Here is an 18,085-nt window from a genome sequence, read left to right as displayed (position 1 = left end):
TGAGGTGAAACAAATCCCTAACATTATTCTTTCAAGCATTCTGAACAGAAAAAAGAAATACAAAATAAATCTGCATTACATATACACACACAGGGTCTGCTATAGTGACTCATTGCATAAAACAGTATAGACAGAGGCCATTCTGTATCTCTTGGTGCAGCATCAAAGGATTGCTATCTGGGCCGAAGGCACTTAGCAGTCTTATCAGTGAGATATGAAACATTCCTCTACTTGTCAGCAATTTCCCTATAAACAACACAGATTTCAAAGGAATTACAGCACAGATATTCTATTATTGTAAATTTGCATTGTTAGAAGACAGAAAATCATTATTCCTACTGCATATACTGAGACACTTCTAATAAACTCGCTGAAAAAGATTATTACCTCTTTTGCAAATTCTTGTCGTGATTTCATGTTGAGGTTGCCACCAAGACCACGTAACAAGTTAATAATAAACTGTCCACGATCAGTACACCCATGAAGATGAGACAGTCCATTCATCACAGTTCCAACTAAACTTGTTTCTACCACAGGGTCATTCTGTAAATTGCAAGTGGTAGTAGATTTAAATATAATCCTAAAAATAAATGTGATGTATTGCTAGCAGACTATTACTCATTGCTCTTTGACACTTCCACAAATGCTGAAAGATCTCAACACTGTTGTTCACTTGACATGAAATTACTTTTTAGAATTGATTTGGAAGTTTTAATTCTAGACTACACATTGATGTAATTTAGGATAAGCAATCAGAACTTTCCTTACAGATTTTGAGAATCTGTAAGAAATCAACATAACTGTATACTGAAAATCTCTCTTGTGAATGGATTCTTTATAGATTTTGCTCTTTAGCATGAAAGCAGATTGGCAGACTCAGGATCGATGACATTTTTTCCTCTGTATCCACCTGAAGATACTTTAAAAGTCTAAAAATCTCCATGGGTTAAAGAACCAAGAGGGGAAATAATATTAAAAACACAACAGGGGCATATATGTTCCCCAAGGGGAGGTAATGCAGGTCTCCCAAACACGAGCTTACTGGTTGCAGCATTGGGGATTTTGCCTAAATAATTTTTGTGCAACGTAAGCCACTTGTTCAATGCAAATGCAACTCCTGCTTAAGGGGAGGCAGGGAAGCATCTAGAATCCTTATGAAAATCTAGCATATATAGGACAATTATTATTCTGATGAACGTCCACAAATCACAGAATACAGACAATATACAAAGTTTTGGACTATGCTTTTTTAATATTGCAATTATATACTAGCTTTCACCTATTAAAACGTCTTTCAGTTATGGTTTTGAGTGGAATCCTAAAGAGCTAAAGTTATATACTTAAATCTGGGACAGAATAGTGGGAGCTGTTAAAATTTAGCATTCTGAACAATCAAAATACATTTTTAGATATGCCTCTATCAATCTTTTTAGGTTTCTAGCATTACATTTCTCCCTAGCCTATTACAAGGTTCAGTCTACACCATGCAACTTTTCAAATTTTAACTTTTTTTTTTTTTTCCCAGACAATAACTTACATCTAGAAAAAAAATTTCTTCACTTTTCCTTTTTTGACTTAGGCATTTAGATCTTTCAGATCTTTGAAAACATACAGAAAAATGTCTAGTATGAATATTAGGCAGACATTTTTTCACAGAAATACATACATCTCATTAGTTAAACTGAATTAAATGTTTCAAAACTTTAAGTACAGCAATTAAGTTTTGGAAACTGATTAGAACAGTTCCAGTATTAATCTTATTAAGAAAACAGCTACCAAAATTGCAGAGTTTTTTTACTTAAAATTTAAAAGTTTTTATGAACAGTCTCTTCAGTGTTAAACTATAGAAGTGGATCATCCTTAACAGAAGCTGAAATTTGATTACGTATTCAGTTACTAACCTTCTTCACAACCCAGTTTAAAGCCTTTTCAAAATAGTCCCCAATCCAATTTTCAAGGTTGTATCTGCATTCTTCAGGTTGACTTCTTAGCCAAGACTTTATAAGAGAATTAAGATCTGTATCTTCATCACTAGGTCAAAGGAAAGCAAAACAAGATTAAGACAAATATAAAGCATCTACATCTTCACATAGACAGGTTCAAAGGCACAGCAGAATTCCAAGAAAAGTTCAGGAACATACTTAAACAAGAATTTCTAAAAAATACTTGGGCTCTCTTGGGGTCACACACAAAGAATCCACCACATCTCTTTCAAAAAGTCTGAGCTGTACAAGCCAAAAGATTATAACAAGACAGTGCAGAAGACACATGCATCCTAAAACAAACTTCCCCAGTGATTTGCTTCAAAACTGTAAGAAAGTAATTAAATTGTTCTATATACTTCAGACTGTCTTTCAAGAAAAGTATGTATATAACATTATATACATATGTAACAACTCCTGTGACTTACCTCAGAAAGATCATTCCCATTCGAGATATTGTAGCAGGAGAGGCACAGCTAAGGTCATGAGTTTCAAATATAAAGTTGACATTTGAGCCAAATTGAATTCTTTCTCCACTAGGCATAGTCAACAATCTGTTGTCATCCAAAACGGAATTCAAAGATTCAATCCATTCAGGATCAATATCACCATCACAAATTATCCATGAAGTAGTATCTATTTCCAGACACAAAAATAAAATATCAAACCCCAAAAAAAACACCTCCCCTTGCTATTTTAACACTGTGTAATAGTCTTCCTTCATTATAACTTAAACATAAGTTCTATGAAGATATTCCTTACATGCTTTACCTTCTGCTTTCTATTTCAGCTTTCTTATCACAAAATTTGCAAAATGCATCAGTGTTCAAAAGTATACCCAAATACTTGGGTATACTTATACTATACAAATACAAATGTACCAGTGTTCAAAAACCAATAGTTTTTCTTGCCTTATACTATCCACAAATAATATAATATAAAAATGTCATTTCAGTAATTTAAGCATAGTGATGTATAACTCCCTCACAAACGTACCTCGGGGTTCTCGTACTACTTGTCGGGCACTATTTGTAAGCACACCATCAGACCATTCTCTGGTATCTATGTCAATATGGCCTAATAACTGATGTCGAGGCATAGCTTTGGGATTCACAGTATACTGTTTCACTACTTTTCCAGTTTTACCAAGTGCTGTCTTCAACATCCGCCAAAGTGTTGATTTACCTCCACCACTTGGACCTACAATAACTACACCCATTCTTTGACGTAGTTGTTCATACAATTCCAAAGTCTTCTTGATCTAGATAATAAAAGAGATAATGGCCGTGTGAAGTTGTAAAGCTAAATCGATCATGTTCTTTTTTAATATTTTTCCAATTTACTTTGCACGCAGTCACTTTATTTCTATAATTTTATTTTTGAAACAACTGATATTTGCAGAAGTAATTAAAATTATGACACTAATTAATATCAAGAAACTTACTTTGCATGTTAGAAACATTTCACTAAATTACAATATAAAAGTATCAGCCCTCTTTGGCCATATTTTTACTGAGAAATTAATGAACATTTAGCCACAAAACTTCATCAATCCCTGAAATAAATAAATACAAACTACACACAGAACATTTGATAAAACCAAATGTTTACACATTTAATTTTTTTCCACTGTCCCGAATATTCATTGGCATTTGCACCTGGCTTGAACAAACCTGTGTGTCACATGTTCACATCTTAATTTTCTTTGCTCTGTTTTTCTTTCAATTACACAACTGATTTACCATGCTTCAATCACATTTATTTTTATACATACATGTAATTAGAATCAACTGTCAGTTATTCTCACTTCATTATAAAAGATTTCTTTCAAAAGTAAACAGAAATTAGTCAAATGTAATGTTAATCAGTTCTAACTGAGAATAACTCAGTTGTAGTTATGCTGTTGTAGTTGATGTTTACCTGTGTGCTTATAATTTCCAAGTTTGCTTCTTCAAAGGCTTGTTTTAAAGCTGCAGTTAACTCAGCATACTCCACATCTTTAAAGTCAATACCAGGAAATACATCTTTAACCAGTGCATCAAAACGTGCACAGTCCGCAAATGTCAGCTTTGACATGGTATTAAGCCGCAGAGCTTGAACCACCATGTGACATTCATTAACTGGAAATAAAAGCAAGGATGCCAGATCAGTTTAAGCTTTGTTGTTGGTTGGGGTTTTTTTGTTTTTTTGTTTTTTTCCTTTGCAATGTATCAGCACTTGAGCCCTTACTGCTAAAATGTTGAAGGTGGAATCACAGCACAGATTACAATCCAGTTCACGTACCACTCTACATGGAAGTTAGACGAGTGCCTTACTTTAAGTATCATATATGCTCACAAATGCATGCTATACAGATATGAGATGATTTGATGCACGTCAGATAGCACGTAAGAGCTTGATGATTAAAGAGTGGGACTAAAAGTATCAGTGAACAATAGTTTACCTGTTAAAGCACTCATGAAAGAAATTAAGGACCTAGATTCTAGACCTTACTCTGCTAGAGCCAATTTAAAGTCACATCTCTTAAGTGCATCCTAATTAACTATGAATATTCCAGAAATAAACACTGTCTACAACTCCTCCTGAATCTGAAGTACCATGTAAGTGTTTTAGGACGAGAAAGAAAACAGTCACAAGAAACCTTTACTGTGCCAGAAAAATAGATAATTCATGATGAAAAAGGCCAAAGGCTCTGATCTAGGGTTTTTTTGCTTTTTAATCAGATTACTTTCTCACATAAAACATGTACATTTTCAGAGAGCAGGACTAGAAACCAGAGATGAAGATCATCCTGTGTTTCTGCCCTCCTTCTGAATGCATGATTGCCCCAAACCACTGTAGCCCAAATTCAACACAACTGACAGGAAGTGTCCATTCCCTAACCTCCCTTTTTCCTGTGGCTTTTTCCCAAACGTTCCAGAGCTTAAGGATTAGTATACCCTTCTAGAATCTGGAAAAAGTTCAAGGTTTTTCATCCTGAACAATGCCTTAAATGCAAATGCTTCTACAGGCAAATTTTCTAAATAGCATGATCAACAGTTAAGAGGAAAAATGTTGACATTAAGAAACTTGATTTACAAAGGTTGAACTGCTTTACTAAAGGAAGTAATACAAAATTTAAGCAACAATTAAGAACAGGGCCAACATTCTGACATGCCAAAGGATTTTGACTCAACAATACAAGCAAACATAGAGAAGCAGGGAACCACATTTGTTGGAAATATCTTAAATTTCTCAAGATATAAGATAAAAATAGAAATTTAAAAAAACAAATCTGGGTTTAAATCATAACCTAAATCTATCCATCTTGTCTTTCGCAGTGTTATTGAAAATCATATTTTAAACCAGATCAATTAAATTTCAGCAAATGTCAAATGAAGCTAAAATGTAAATAACAAGGAACAGTGATGGAAATGTGCCCTAAAAGACATTGCTGGTAATCCTTCTTTGGCACATCCAAACTAAAGTAAATTACAAATCCTTTAAAGTTGTCAGATCATTTGTTATGCCAAGATTTGTTAACCAAGGCTGTCTCTAAAACTTTTCAGATATATGTTGTTTAAGCAAACAAGAGCAGTAGTTGTGTCCTAAAGATGTGAAATGCTCATCCATCCCACACTCTGAATTCCCACTCATTTAACATCTAAACAACAACAACCATTTATAAAATCTGTTTTAAAAAATACAGTGACGCAGTCTAGTCCAATACATTTCTATAATTTCTAACTTTCCTTATATTTGTCTCTGTCTACCAGTCTGAATTAATGCCATGTGACAATTTTAGCAAACCTCAAATTCAATCAAAATGGTCTGGTGACTGATGAATAATGACAGCATCAGATAATCAACTTTCCTGTCCTAAGCCACATGAAAACAAAAGCCTTTGAGAATCACTCAAAATCATCGTAGAATAAATCCTATATTTATGTTCTTATCAGTTAAAAGCTCAATCTAGAACATGAAACAGTCTTTTGTCATCTCATAATGAAGGAGGACTTTCACAGATATTTTCATCTTTTGTGAATTGCCTCCAGATACAAGCCACAGCTTCTCAAAAGTCTAGTGAACAAGAAAGCTGGACTGAATTATATCTGTACAATACCCTAAATGATCAAAAGTCTGGCATGGTCAACCTTACTTTCTTGCTTTGCTTCACTTTTTTTCAGCTGATGAAGAAGACTGCCACAGCCTCTCAAAACAGTCTTCAATGCTCGTAAACCCCAGTCATAGTGCTGCTGTGGTGTCAGAAGCTCCCTAAATTTAAAAACAGCAATATTGTAATAAGTGTTAGGTGACACCACCTGAAATTTTTGTACAGCAAATGAACATCCTCCTAACATTGTTCTGGGCAAAACAGAAACTGACAAGTATTTGTAGCACCATCTGAAATGCATTTCAGAAATATACAGCACTAATTAAAACCTCTGAATTTTGTTCTAATATGCATACTTATAATGAAATAGTCACTTCATTTCAACAACTTCAAGAGTCTAAATTCAACACAATGCTTGTGAGCATTTATATTTAATGAGCGTAACAGGGGAGCAGTACTTTGCCACCTTGAGATTATAATTGCATTCTAGATATTTTCAGACTGGAACCTCCCAATATATTGCAATATTTTTATTCTATAAGTTTAATTAGTATCTACAGGGATTTGCATTCAGAATTAAGAGCTGTTTTGAATGTAAAACTTCAGATGACTCCAAACCTGCAGTTTTATGTCTAGTTTTGTTTCTGACATATAGCTTTTTGCAATATCCAAGTCATAAAATATTTCAGAAAGTTAACAGAAAGTATGTGCAGATTGTATCCCTACAGTCATGCTTTGGCATAGACTAGATGGAGAAGAAGGAAGATGGCAGTGAGATAACCACAAGGATCAATACTGAAATGAAAGCAGGAGGGAAGAGAATTAGAAAGGTAAAATGACTAAGGGGAGAGAAAAAAAAATATATATATAAAAGAGCTTACCTTGCTAGATTAAAAATAGCCACTAATTTTCTACCAAGTATTTTAGCATCCTTAAAGCCTTCTGAATACAGAATCACTTCTGCAATGAGTTCATTGTCTGGATGAGTCATAGCAACTGGCCTGAAAAGTTGTTTAAGGTTATCAGGTAGTTTTTGTCTTCCTCCATAACCTTTTCCAGCAGGATTCAGAGTGATAAAAATTCCAGAATTATGATCCATTTCAACCTAGCATTAGAAGTGCATTGTAATAGTATATTGTCATATGAAACTGTATTGAGAAGTTTTCAGTGGGCTATGTTTAGTTACAGTAATCAGTTTTTAAGTTTGACCCACTTGTTTATAGACTATTTTTATAAGAAGAAAATAAGTAAGTTTTGATGTACCTTTTTGCCAAGCATCTCACATACAGGACTACGTTTCTTCAATGCATGTTGAATTGTCTGAATCTGCATGGATACTGCAGACAATACAGCTTCCTCAAGTCTATTGAATTCATCAAAACAGCCCCAGGCACCACACTTCACTAAGCCGACAAATATGCGCCCCATCGACTTCACATCAATGCCCTCAAAATTGAAAAGAGTATTATCAAAATTCAAATAACAAGAAAATAATGAAAGACTGTCATCCCATCTGTTAAAAAATATGTCTTTGGAAATATCCACAAATTTCTAATGGAAACTGACAAGCTTCTAATGGAAACTGACAAGCTATCAAAAGTATTTCTAGAATATAATATTGAAGTATGGGCACAGATATCCATTTCCTAAATTATACAGAACCATATTCACCTCATCACAATTAAAGACTAACACTTGTCTTCCAAGAAGTCCACCCAAGGCCTTTACTGACTCCGTCTTTCCAGTTCCAGCTGGACCATAGGGATTTCCTCCAAGGCCCATCTTCATAGCCTGAGTAAGAGTTAAGTAACACTTATCTGTCAAAGGTGTATAAACAAGTTTTGAGGAATTACCCTGCATAAACAAAACACATGATTGGTAGACAGAAATTATTGATAATGTAATTTCATTAATTACATTCATAAGTCATTAATTTGAAAATATAACACAACAGTCAAGATTACTGTCCATTAAGTATATGAATTTGTTTACAGTTATGAAGCTTTCCTAATTTTATATCAGATTGTCAAAGCATTGTGCAAATTTTTTTAAAATTAAAGAAAAGGGGTCAACACAGATGAAACTGCACTCTGATATATAAAAGTAGCAAGCATATTAGAAACAATTATATGATAATGTAGCTGCTTTCCATAAAACTTACATTTACCCCATCAATATAAGTATGAAAATGTTTTCCCTATCTTTTAGTATTTTCTATGAAACATCACGCTAAGGACACAATAAAGTTGAAAAAATAGCAACGCAACCAACAGCATATGTGAAATCAGTTTGACACTGATATAAAAGTCACCAGGTAAAAATTAAAAATACCACACCTGATATTCATATGTATATTGGAGTTCAGCATCTACCATCTGAACATAACATTTTTTGTCTTTCATATAAAATCTCAGCTGCTTCTTCCAAGCCCAGTCTTCAACATTGTGAACCTGAGCTTGATTCAGCTGCTTCACCACATCAATATTATGAATGATATCAAGAATCAGAGCTTTAAGCTTGAGCTCAAGGACTCCTGCTTCTGCAAATAACCACACACACATAGAAAAAATCACAACAGTGTAGTAAGGAAGATACATGCTACCCATTCTCAAGTTCATTGAGCTTCTTTCTATTATCAGAAGATTTTATTCAGATCTTGTTTCAATTATATACAGAAATATTATTATCTAAAGCAAACAGCATAAAACGAAATCCTGAGGGAGAAATGTGAATCATCATGTAACTTCAGTCATTTAGAAGTGATTTTGTCTGCCTCCAAATACAGAGAGAGAGGCTTTTCTAGAAAGTACTTAATTTCAGGAGCATTTACAACTATGTCCATTTCAGTAATGTGTGGCACAATTTGTTAGTTGATCTGCAGAGGATCTGAAAACCATACTACACGTGCTCTGGAGATTTTACTCAGACTAATTAGGTGATGTGGAATGAATGTTCATTAGCAGATTGGGTGCATTAAGTGTACTCTGAGAGCATATTGTTTAGTTTAGTTTCATTTGAAAGAAATCCAGTTTGTGTGCTCCAATACCATTCCATGATGGGAATTAAACCAAAGTAAGTGGGATAGTCAGGCAACTCACTTCAAAATCACACCTATTATCCAAAGTAAAAAGTTACTTAAATGTATTATACAATAGATGAATGAACACTCTTCTATAACTGGTGACATTTCTCTAATGGTTATAGAAATAGCACAGAAAGGGAGTTTAGATAAAGAACCACACTTACAGACTACTCAATGTAGGTGGTATGAATCCTATTCCTAATAATGTATCAGATGTTAACAGTTCACAAATTCTAAACTAGAATTTAATATAGTAAGTAGCTATACAAATGCGGTGGAAGATTGTCAGCTACATGTCAAATTGAGTCTTTTTATGCATATACGGTAAGAGCCATCTCACCTAACCTACACTTTAGAATTCTACATCTGAGGTAGTCATTCAAAGCCCCCCTTCTGGTCAAAAGAGAGGAATAAGCACTCAAAGGCATAATTATTCTAACCCATTTGGACTATATAAGATAGTGAACAATCATGTCTTCAGAATAACTAGTTTATTGGCTTTGCTACAGAGTTATTCAAGAATTTTTAGTTCAGATGAAGATATAGACATCTAAGAGAGAAAAAGAGAATCACCTACACAGTTGTAGAGAATATAATGGCATGACATAATGTACCTCAACTGTTTTTTAGGCACGTTTCATGAAAAATAACACTACAGTTCAGTAGGTGAGGACAAATTATCAGCCAATATATAAACCAGAAAGTATTAAAAGCTATTAAAAAATTAGAGAGGTTTGCATATATATAAATGCTCCATGATCATTTTTAATCTAAATAAAAATCCATTGCTCACTCTGAAATATTAAACATACTAATCTTGGCACTAATAGCTGGGTAACTTAATGTAACAACTTTATGAACTCAAACTAAGACAGATTTATACAATTTTCTGTTTAAATAAGCAGAATGTTAAATACTATACAACTACATAGTCATTATGGAGAACTATATATTAACATTTTTATACCTGTACTCCCAGTATCTTCCATACTAGTATCAATGCTGGTATAATGTTCCAGTTTAGCCATAAGTTCTAATTCTAATTGTTGCAGACTGCAGTCTTTGATAGCACTTTCAACATCTTCAGTGAACTGAATTTGTTCTGCCAAGGAAAGAATCTTTGGAAAAAAAAGTTCAAATTGCATTTTATAAATACAGAAGACAAAGAGTTTTTCAATTAATTTGTAATTGCTTATTATGTCTGAAATTCAAAGTATTTTACTGTCTCATTTTTAAACAAAGCCACACATTTGCTATGCTCTTAAGAACAAATATAGCCATCTTAAAACCAGACAAAATTTATGAAAAACTTGTAATCTAACACAGCAAGTTCTTTAGCTGTTCTACAGCATCTGCTAGCAAAATTTTTAAAGCACCTTTGCCCATTAAATATGTCAGATGGAAACTACTATATTGTAGGCATGCTGAGCCCATCTCAACAGGCTCAGGAGCACCTCTGACTTTCTGTGTCACTGATATGCTAATTTTGCATTCCAGTTTATAACACATCATTTATATTCTAAATACTTTACATACACTGGAAAAGCCCTGTCTTGAGATATGAAGGTTCAGTCAAACTTGGAACTGGAAAGATCTGTAACAAAAAATTCCACCAACTATGCCAATCTGACGATTTGTAACAGTGACAACATTCTGGGGGAGGGAGTAACCATCAGACCTGTGAGAGAGTGACAGACAGAATCACTGAGCAAAGGGCATGGAGTGATGGGACAGGAAGGGCTCACAAAAAACATCAAAATGGGACTTAAGTGGGGTCACCTCCAGCACTTGCATGTCAGCAAAGAAGTGCCTACAAGGCACCATTATGGAGAAATATCCCAAACCCTCTCCAGATACTCAACATGCTGGAGTGCCCGTAAAATGCCTGTTCTCTAATGCATGCAGTATGCAGAATAAACATAATGAATTAGAGATCTGTGTGCAGTTGTGGGGCTATGATCTTGTTAGGCTCATGGAGATGTGGTGGGGTGACTCCCATGACTGCAGTGTTGCAGCAGAGGGATACAGGCTCGTTAGGAAGGACAGGAAGGGATGATGAGGAGATGGAGTTGCTTTTTATGAGAGAGAGCAGCTGGAGTGTGTGGAGCTCTGTCTGGGGATGGATGAGGAGCCATCCGAGAGTTTATAGGTTAGGATTAAAGACAGGACGGGTCAGGGTGATGTTATCGTGGGTGTTCAAGGTGACATTATAGTGGGTGTCTACTCTAGGCCACCTGACCAGGAGAAACAAGTGGATGAGGCCCTCTACAGACAGGCCCTGGCCCTCACAGGGGACATCCACCACCCCAATAGCTGTTGGAGGGCCAACACAGCAGGACATAAGCAATCCAGGAGGTTCCTGGAGTCCATGGATGACAACTTCCTCATCCAAGTAATAGAGAAGCCAATGACAACAGGTGCTTTACTGGACACAGACCAGTGAAGGGCCACAAAGATGATTAAGAGACTGAAGCATCTCTCCCATGAGGTAAGGCTGAGAGGGCTGGGACTGTTCAGCCTTGGGAAGGGAAGGCTCATGAAGAGATCTTACCAATTTCTATCAATACCTGAAGGGATTGTGCAAAGAAAATGTTGTCAGGCCCTTTTCAGAGGTGTCCAGTGGCTACACAAGAAGCAAGAGACACAGACTGAAACACAGGAGGCTATGTCTGAACATTAGGAACATTTTTTACTCCAAGAGTGACTGACCAGTGACACAGGTTGCCCAGGGAGGTGGTGGAGTCTCCATTCTTAAAGACATTGAAAAGCCATCTGGACATGGTCCTGGGTGAATCAGCTCTAGGTGGCCCTGTTTGAGCAGGGGTGTTGGACCAGATGGCCTCTAGAAGTCTCTTCCCACCACAACCATTCTGTCATTCTATGTGATTGTCTGTGCTACTGGTCAAAACTGTATAAAAGAATTTCATGTTCATGACTATTTCTGCTTATACAGTTAAGCTTTAGAAACTATATTTTAATCAGATTCAAAACCAGCTTTTTTATGTTACTAAGTCTTAGCAACCCTGCATGTAATATTCACTAACAACTAAGATCAAAATTTACATAAAATTTAATAGATGGATATTAGATCAGGTGTCATGTAAAAGACTTCAGTACTTCAAATGTTTAAAAAGAATCCTACAAACACATATTTTAAACAATTTCTCTATACTACTCTCCTGATTTCGGCTGTGATAGAGCTAATTTTTCTCCCTTCTTAGTATCTAGAATAGTGCTGTAGTTTGGATTCAGTATGGGACTTGATACGAGAAGAATGTTGATAATGTACTGATGTTTTTAGCTGTTCCTAAAAAATCAAGAACTTTTCAACTCCCAATGTCCTCCTAGTGCTCAGGCATACAAGAAGCTGGGAAGAAGCATCACCAGAGCAACAGAACCCAACTGGCCAATGGAATATTCCATATCATATAACCTCATGCTAAGTATATAGGTGAGGGTTGATCACGGAGCTCACTCTTAGTTCCAGGGCTGTGGTTTCAGGATTCTCTCTTCTCTGGGATCACTAGCCAGGAATGGGCTGGGCATCAATCAGTGGGTGGCGAGCAATCACACTGTGCATTACTCGTTTCTATTTTCTATTATTACTATTATAATTATTATTTTAATTTTATTTCAATTATTAAATTGTGTTTCTCTCAACATATCAGTTTCCTTACCCTTACCTCTCCAATTCCCTCCCCCCTTTCCCCGGGGTAGGGGAGGGTGAGCAAGTGTCTGTGTGATGTTTAGCTGCTGGTCAGGTTTAAACCATGACAACTATCAATTAATAAAATTGATTTGTTTGTGGTTATTTTCTTCCAAATCCATATGTATACTTCATTATGAGACTTCAGAAAATAGCTTATTTGGTAAAATAAGACTACACAGTGGTATTACTTGATGAACTACTACCTGGGAAGGAAAGATCGATGGATCAATTGAACCTTGTGATTTTTTTCCAGCATCAACACAGTCAATTAACAGTTTTTTCAGGGTCTCCTTCATCTCCAAAGCCAAACTGTTTAGCCACACCTGATAAAGAGATGAAAAAAACCCAAAAGTCACATTACAAAATAATTTCTCAAAGACACTTGAATTAAACTTGGATGAAATTTTCTTACCTCCACATCATTTGACAGAAGAACTTTATTTCTAAGTGGCACAGTTTCTCCTTCTACAGACTTCATGGCAACTATGTATTTAAATTCTTCATCAAAGCTCACACTATTAATGCCTGTTAATCAGAAACAGAAATGATGTTATATGTTGTTAAATGCAAATATTAGTTCCCTAGTGTGTAACAGCAGAAAGAGAGAAAAAAACCCTCTGCAACAGATTATTTAACTTTGAAGAACCTTATTTCTAAATAAGTATTTTTCACAAATGAAAATTAATGCTTTACCAGCAAAAAGTTTCTTAAGATGAGACTGGATAACCAGAGGATTTGTGGACTGTCCTAAAATTTCTAATAAGTCATCATCTCCAATGAAATAGAATCTTGGAAAGGCTGAGCGCTTTTCCTATATAAAAACAAAATAAATCAGTTTTGTTTATCTAACTTCAAACTTATTGACTTTCCTTATAGAAAACTATATTAATGTCAGCTGTACCTCCAAAAACTCGTTCAAAGATCTCTGACATCTCTGAAGCTGGTCAAGTATGGTAATTAAGGTATTTCTTATTCCTGTCCGGGCATTCAGTGATGTTATCCTATTGTCACTCTTGATATCTGACATAATGGATCTTGACAGAAAAAGATTGAATAATTCATAAAACAACCATTAAAATGTTAATCTAAATATGATATATAATTATGTAAATAAAAACTAAAGCACAGGTAAGTCATATAGATAGATGATATGTAACTTTCAGTTTTCGGTATTAATGATGAAACATTTCAGAATTCACATCAATGCCTCCAATGTTATTTAATAACAACTGTTTCTTGCTAAAATTTCTCTACCCAAAACCACAAAAATTCAATTCCTGACATTTATTTCCTTGTAAGAAGTCATTCTATCTCATATCAAGACACATAATGATACGTATCTTTCTACATTTCTAGAATCTCCTTCCTTTTTATCTCCTTGACTTGTTTGGAATAAACAAAACATCTGTTTCTCCCAGAAGTCCATTTGTGTACTTTCTTAGTGAACAAAGTGATTGTCTTCAACAAGAAATGATTCTTGAAAAAACAATTACATAACCTCTGCTTCTGTTGACAAGACAGATCTTGTGTTTTCCCAATTTGTTCAAGATCTTTGATATGCATTTCCCTGCTTCACATGTACCCCATTAAATGAAATCTACATTACCACCTTTATTCAGATCTATGTCACCGTCACACATCTATACCTAATGAACTCCTGTTGCTGACCTTCATTCTCCATACATATTCCAATTGTTCCATATATTTTCTCTGTGAAGAATGTTCTAGCCTACACATGTCAAAGGCACTACAAAAAATAAGTCACGTTCCACAACACTAACCTAAAGTCTTCATCAACTCTGTTAAAACGAGCCTGTTCTCTGGGCAGAGCTCCACGACCAAATATCGGTTCCAAATAGACCCATTTCCTTTGAATTTGGTTTAAATTCTGTAGATACTCATCCAACTCAGCCAGCTTTTTTTCCCAGATGGACACTTTATCTTCAAAACCTTTGTAATATGGAGAGTCCTTGAGGGACTGTAGAAGACAGCGATGATCTCCAACTTGGTTGACTATGTCCTTCCAGTCTTTAATAAGCCTGATAGTCTTGCCTTGGCTATCTTCATAATCTGTTAATGTAAAGACAGCTCCAACTCCCCAGAGTTCAAGCTCACGTAATGCTTCTCTGATAGTGACTTCACCTTGGGCTCGACAATTCAAATCCTATTTAAAAGCATAAATAGATTTCATTTGAAACTACAGAGCTTGTAATAAATTTTCCATGCAAAAATACAATGTAAATTCTATTTCTTTAGTAATAAAAATATGCATACAGAACAAAATATACTACATATAACAAACCATAAAATAAAATACAGTAGAAATTATTCATACCTTAAGTTCTGTTGCTTTTTCTATAATGGCATCTGTCACTTTCAGCAAATCTCCAAATAACAAACCCTCAAGTGTAGTTCCTCGGGGAAGACCCAGAAGACGAAAGAGATCCAACCAGTGGTCTGGAGAAAGATGTTCTCCTCTTATATATTTTAGGAGTGGAATTATCAGCTATAGGAAAAATGCTATGTGAATTAATCTAGCCTTTATGAAAAGTATCTGTTTGATTACAAATTCAAGCAAAACCAAAAAATTCAAACAAAACAAAAATTTACATTCTTAAACTGAAGTACATTTTTTTTAGTTTCTGGATTTAAAGTTTAAGAGTACAGCCCCAAGGAAAACTCATTGCTAAATGCGTGTTTATGTAAACTGTAATGACCCTCCTGTTCACTGTGAGGAACTAAAAGGTTCTCAAAAGTGAAATGTTCAAAGCAGTATCAGAAGATATTTTGTTAAATTGTAACTGATTTTATTATAAAGAACTGAACAATGAGCTACAGAAAGAAGTATATTACCCAGTAATACCAAACCCTTTTTTGTTTTATACCCCTTCTTGTAATGACTATCTTACTTTATATTTGTCCACTTCTTTTTGCAATTTTACTGTCATTACAGTATGTTCTTCCATCTTCCTCATTTTTTCATTCCAGTTAAACAGAAATTCTTCAAATAGGTATGTTTTACTCCTGAATGAAAATGAAATATAAAAGGATTATAACAACACAGTACTACAACCATATATACGTCCATGAAAAATTAAGTAACAAAATCATACCTAAAAGTAATCCAGTCTTCTTTAGCTTTTTCCTGAAAACCTTGATGAAACTCTTCATACAATGCCCAGACTTCTGCACAGCTCTTAATATCTTGACATACAATTTTTGACAATGAGAAGTCAGGCTCTTCCAATTTAAAATGACGGCATTCTTCACTGAATAAAAAGATCACTGTATTATGTATTACATTACTCCACTATACATTTATGGTTTAAGTGATGGTATCATATGGAAATAATTATACTTTTTTAAGAAAAGCCATTAGCTTCACTGGAGAACATTGCTGCTAACTTCAATTTCCTTATACTCTCCTTCTTGAATATTAATAATGAAGGAATACAAGGAATAACTCTCCTACACAACAATCTTTTCACATATTCACAATTATTTTCCATAAACTTTCATTTCTTTCTCATTTATGAGAAAAGTGAATTAATTTGTGCCCCCAAAAACAAAACTTGAAAGAAAGTAATTTTTAATTGGTTGTTTCTTCCCCTTAGGTAGAAAGAATAAGTTAATTTTATTTACTATCATATTTAAGTGCTAAGCCAAATATTTAAATAGAAAACTTTGTCTGCTCAAGATTTGCAATAATGAGCTTACTGATAGGCACCTTGAGCAAAACCCCTTTCCTTCTGCACAACAGTCTTCCAGATAGGACACTTACTCAAGAAATGGCAGGGGTGAGCTCTTGCCCACTTAAGTTACAAGAGGATTAAAGTAATAACTCCCACTTCTCGGACAAATATCCCAAACCTCTTAGTGAGAATTCCAGAAGTCAGAATCAAGCCTTTAGTGTACAGACTCCCTTATATGAAAGCCTAAGAGACTTGAATTTTTCATTCCGAAAAACTCGAGAAAAAATTAGCTTGAGAAATTCATGCTATGTAAAATGAACAGAAAGGACCCTGAAGATCTAATGAAAAACATGTAATACAAATAAAATGAAATTCCTTACATTACCTGTTGTAATAAAAATTAGTTAACATTTTCTAAGATACTATTGCTACAAAAGATCCACACATTAATGAATAAGGTATACAGGGAAATAAACATACATACATGAGCTTTTCTTTCACGGTTTCAAGTTCATCAAATTCTTTTTTTTTTTCCTTTATGATCTGAGCACTTTTCTCCAGCACATCCTGGCCACCTGTTTCAATGACATCATCACTTGGCTTTAGCTGATCCCAACGAGCTTTAAACTTTTCCAGGTCTTGAAGATATATATTAGTTCGTGAAATCACATTTCCTTTCATTATTTCAATCTGTAAAGCAAGAGTGGGAATGAAATTCTTTCAATGGCTTGTAACTACAAATATGATCAAAATCAAAGCATCAACTTCAAAACTTGATCAAAACTTGATAACTACAATTTGATCAAACTCAAAAAACTTCTTGTATAATACCCTAAGAAATAGCTCATCTTTATTCTGCTGGGGGTTTTTTTTGAAAAAGGGGTCATTAATTTTTTTTTTCATGCTGGTATTTCAGACCTATTTATTTGGCCTACATAGAAAAATAGCTATATTTGTATGACATTGATACCTTCAGTAGAGTCATATAATCATTCAGGTTGTAAAAGACCCTTGGGATCATCCAGTCCAGCCATCAGCCCTACTCTACAAAGTTCTCCCCTACACTATATCTCCCAGCATCACATCCAAATGACCCTTAAACACATCCAGGGATGGTGACTCCACCACCTCCCTGGGCAGCCTATTCCACTGTCTGACCACTCTTTCTGTGAAAAATTTTTTCCTAATGTCCAGTCTGAACCTCCCCTGCTGGAGTTTAAAGCCGTTCCCTCTTTCTTCTCTAACTAATCACCTGTGAGAAGAGACCAGCACCAACCTCTCTACAATGTCCTTTCAAGTGGTTGTAGAGAGTGATGAGGTCTCCCCTCAGCCTTCTCCTCCTCAAACTGAATAGTCCCAGCTCCCTCAATCTCTCCTCATAGGATTTGTTCTCCAGGCCATTCACCAGCTTCGTTGCCCTCCTGTGCACTCGCTCCAGCACCTCGATATCTCTCTCGCATTGAGGTGCCCAAAACAGGATACAATACTCCAGGTGTGGCCTCACCAGTGCAGAGCACAGGGGAACTA

The 18,085-nt window shown here is 35.1% G+C and overlaps 1 protein-coding gene across 3 annotated transcripts in view; it reads right to left on the bottom strand.

Moving 5' to 3' along the window:
* The window catches only part of DYNC2H1 (dynein cytoplasmic 2 heavy chain 1), a 180,513-nt gene that overhangs the window by 137,614 nt on the left and 24,814 nt on the right, over positions 1 to 18,085 (bottom strand). For all 3 annotated transcript variants that reach the window (XM_026843929.1, XM_026843951.1, XM_026843940.1), the window contains exons 22-41: positions 17,043 to 17,248; positions 15,980 to 16,135; positions 15,776 to 15,890; positions 15,202 to 15,372; positions 14,648 to 15,030; positions 13,768 to 13,900; positions 13,560 to 13,677; positions 13,279 to 13,391; positions 13,070 to 13,189; positions 10,125 to 10,275; positions 8,412 to 8,614; positions 7,747 to 7,929; positions 7,339 to 7,521; positions 6,957 to 7,180; positions 6,121 to 6,236; positions 3,903 to 4,102; positions 2,979 to 3,243; positions 2,411 to 2,618; positions 1,902 to 2,031; positions 388 to 543 (exon numbers count right to left, since the gene is read on the bottom strand). In XM_026843929.1, the coding sequence (XP_026699730.1) occupies positions 388 to 543; positions 1,902 to 2,031; positions 2,411 to 2,618; positions 2,979 to 3,243; positions 3,903 to 4,102; positions 6,121 to 6,236; positions 6,957 to 7,180; positions 7,339 to 7,521; positions 7,747 to 7,929; positions 8,412 to 8,614; positions 10,125 to 10,275; positions 13,070 to 13,189; positions 13,279 to 13,391; positions 13,560 to 13,677; positions 13,768 to 13,900; positions 14,648 to 15,030; positions 15,202 to 15,372; positions 15,776 to 15,890; positions 15,980 to 16,135; positions 17,043 to 17,248 (3,534 nt within the window). The remainder of the gene's footprint in view (positions 1 to 387; positions 544 to 1,901; positions 2,032 to 2,410; positions 2,619 to 2,978; positions 3,244 to 3,902; positions 4,103 to 6,120; positions 6,237 to 6,956; positions 7,181 to 7,338; positions 7,522 to 7,746; positions 7,930 to 8,411; positions 8,615 to 10,124; positions 10,276 to 13,069; positions 13,190 to 13,278; positions 13,392 to 13,559; positions 13,678 to 13,767; positions 13,901 to 14,647; positions 15,031 to 15,201; positions 15,373 to 15,775; positions 15,891 to 15,979; positions 16,136 to 17,042; positions 17,249 to 18,085) is intronic.

The sequence above is a fragment of the Athene cunicularia genome (assembly GCF_003259725.1).
Source record: "Athene cunicularia isolate RWA chromosome 1 unlocalized genomic scaffold, athCun1 chr1_part1, whole genome shotgun sequence".
Taxonomy (NCBI): domain Eukaryota; kingdom Metazoa; phylum Chordata; class Aves; order Strigiformes; family Strigidae; genus Athene; species Athene cunicularia.
This window is presented reverse-complemented; position numbering and strand designations above follow the sequence as displayed.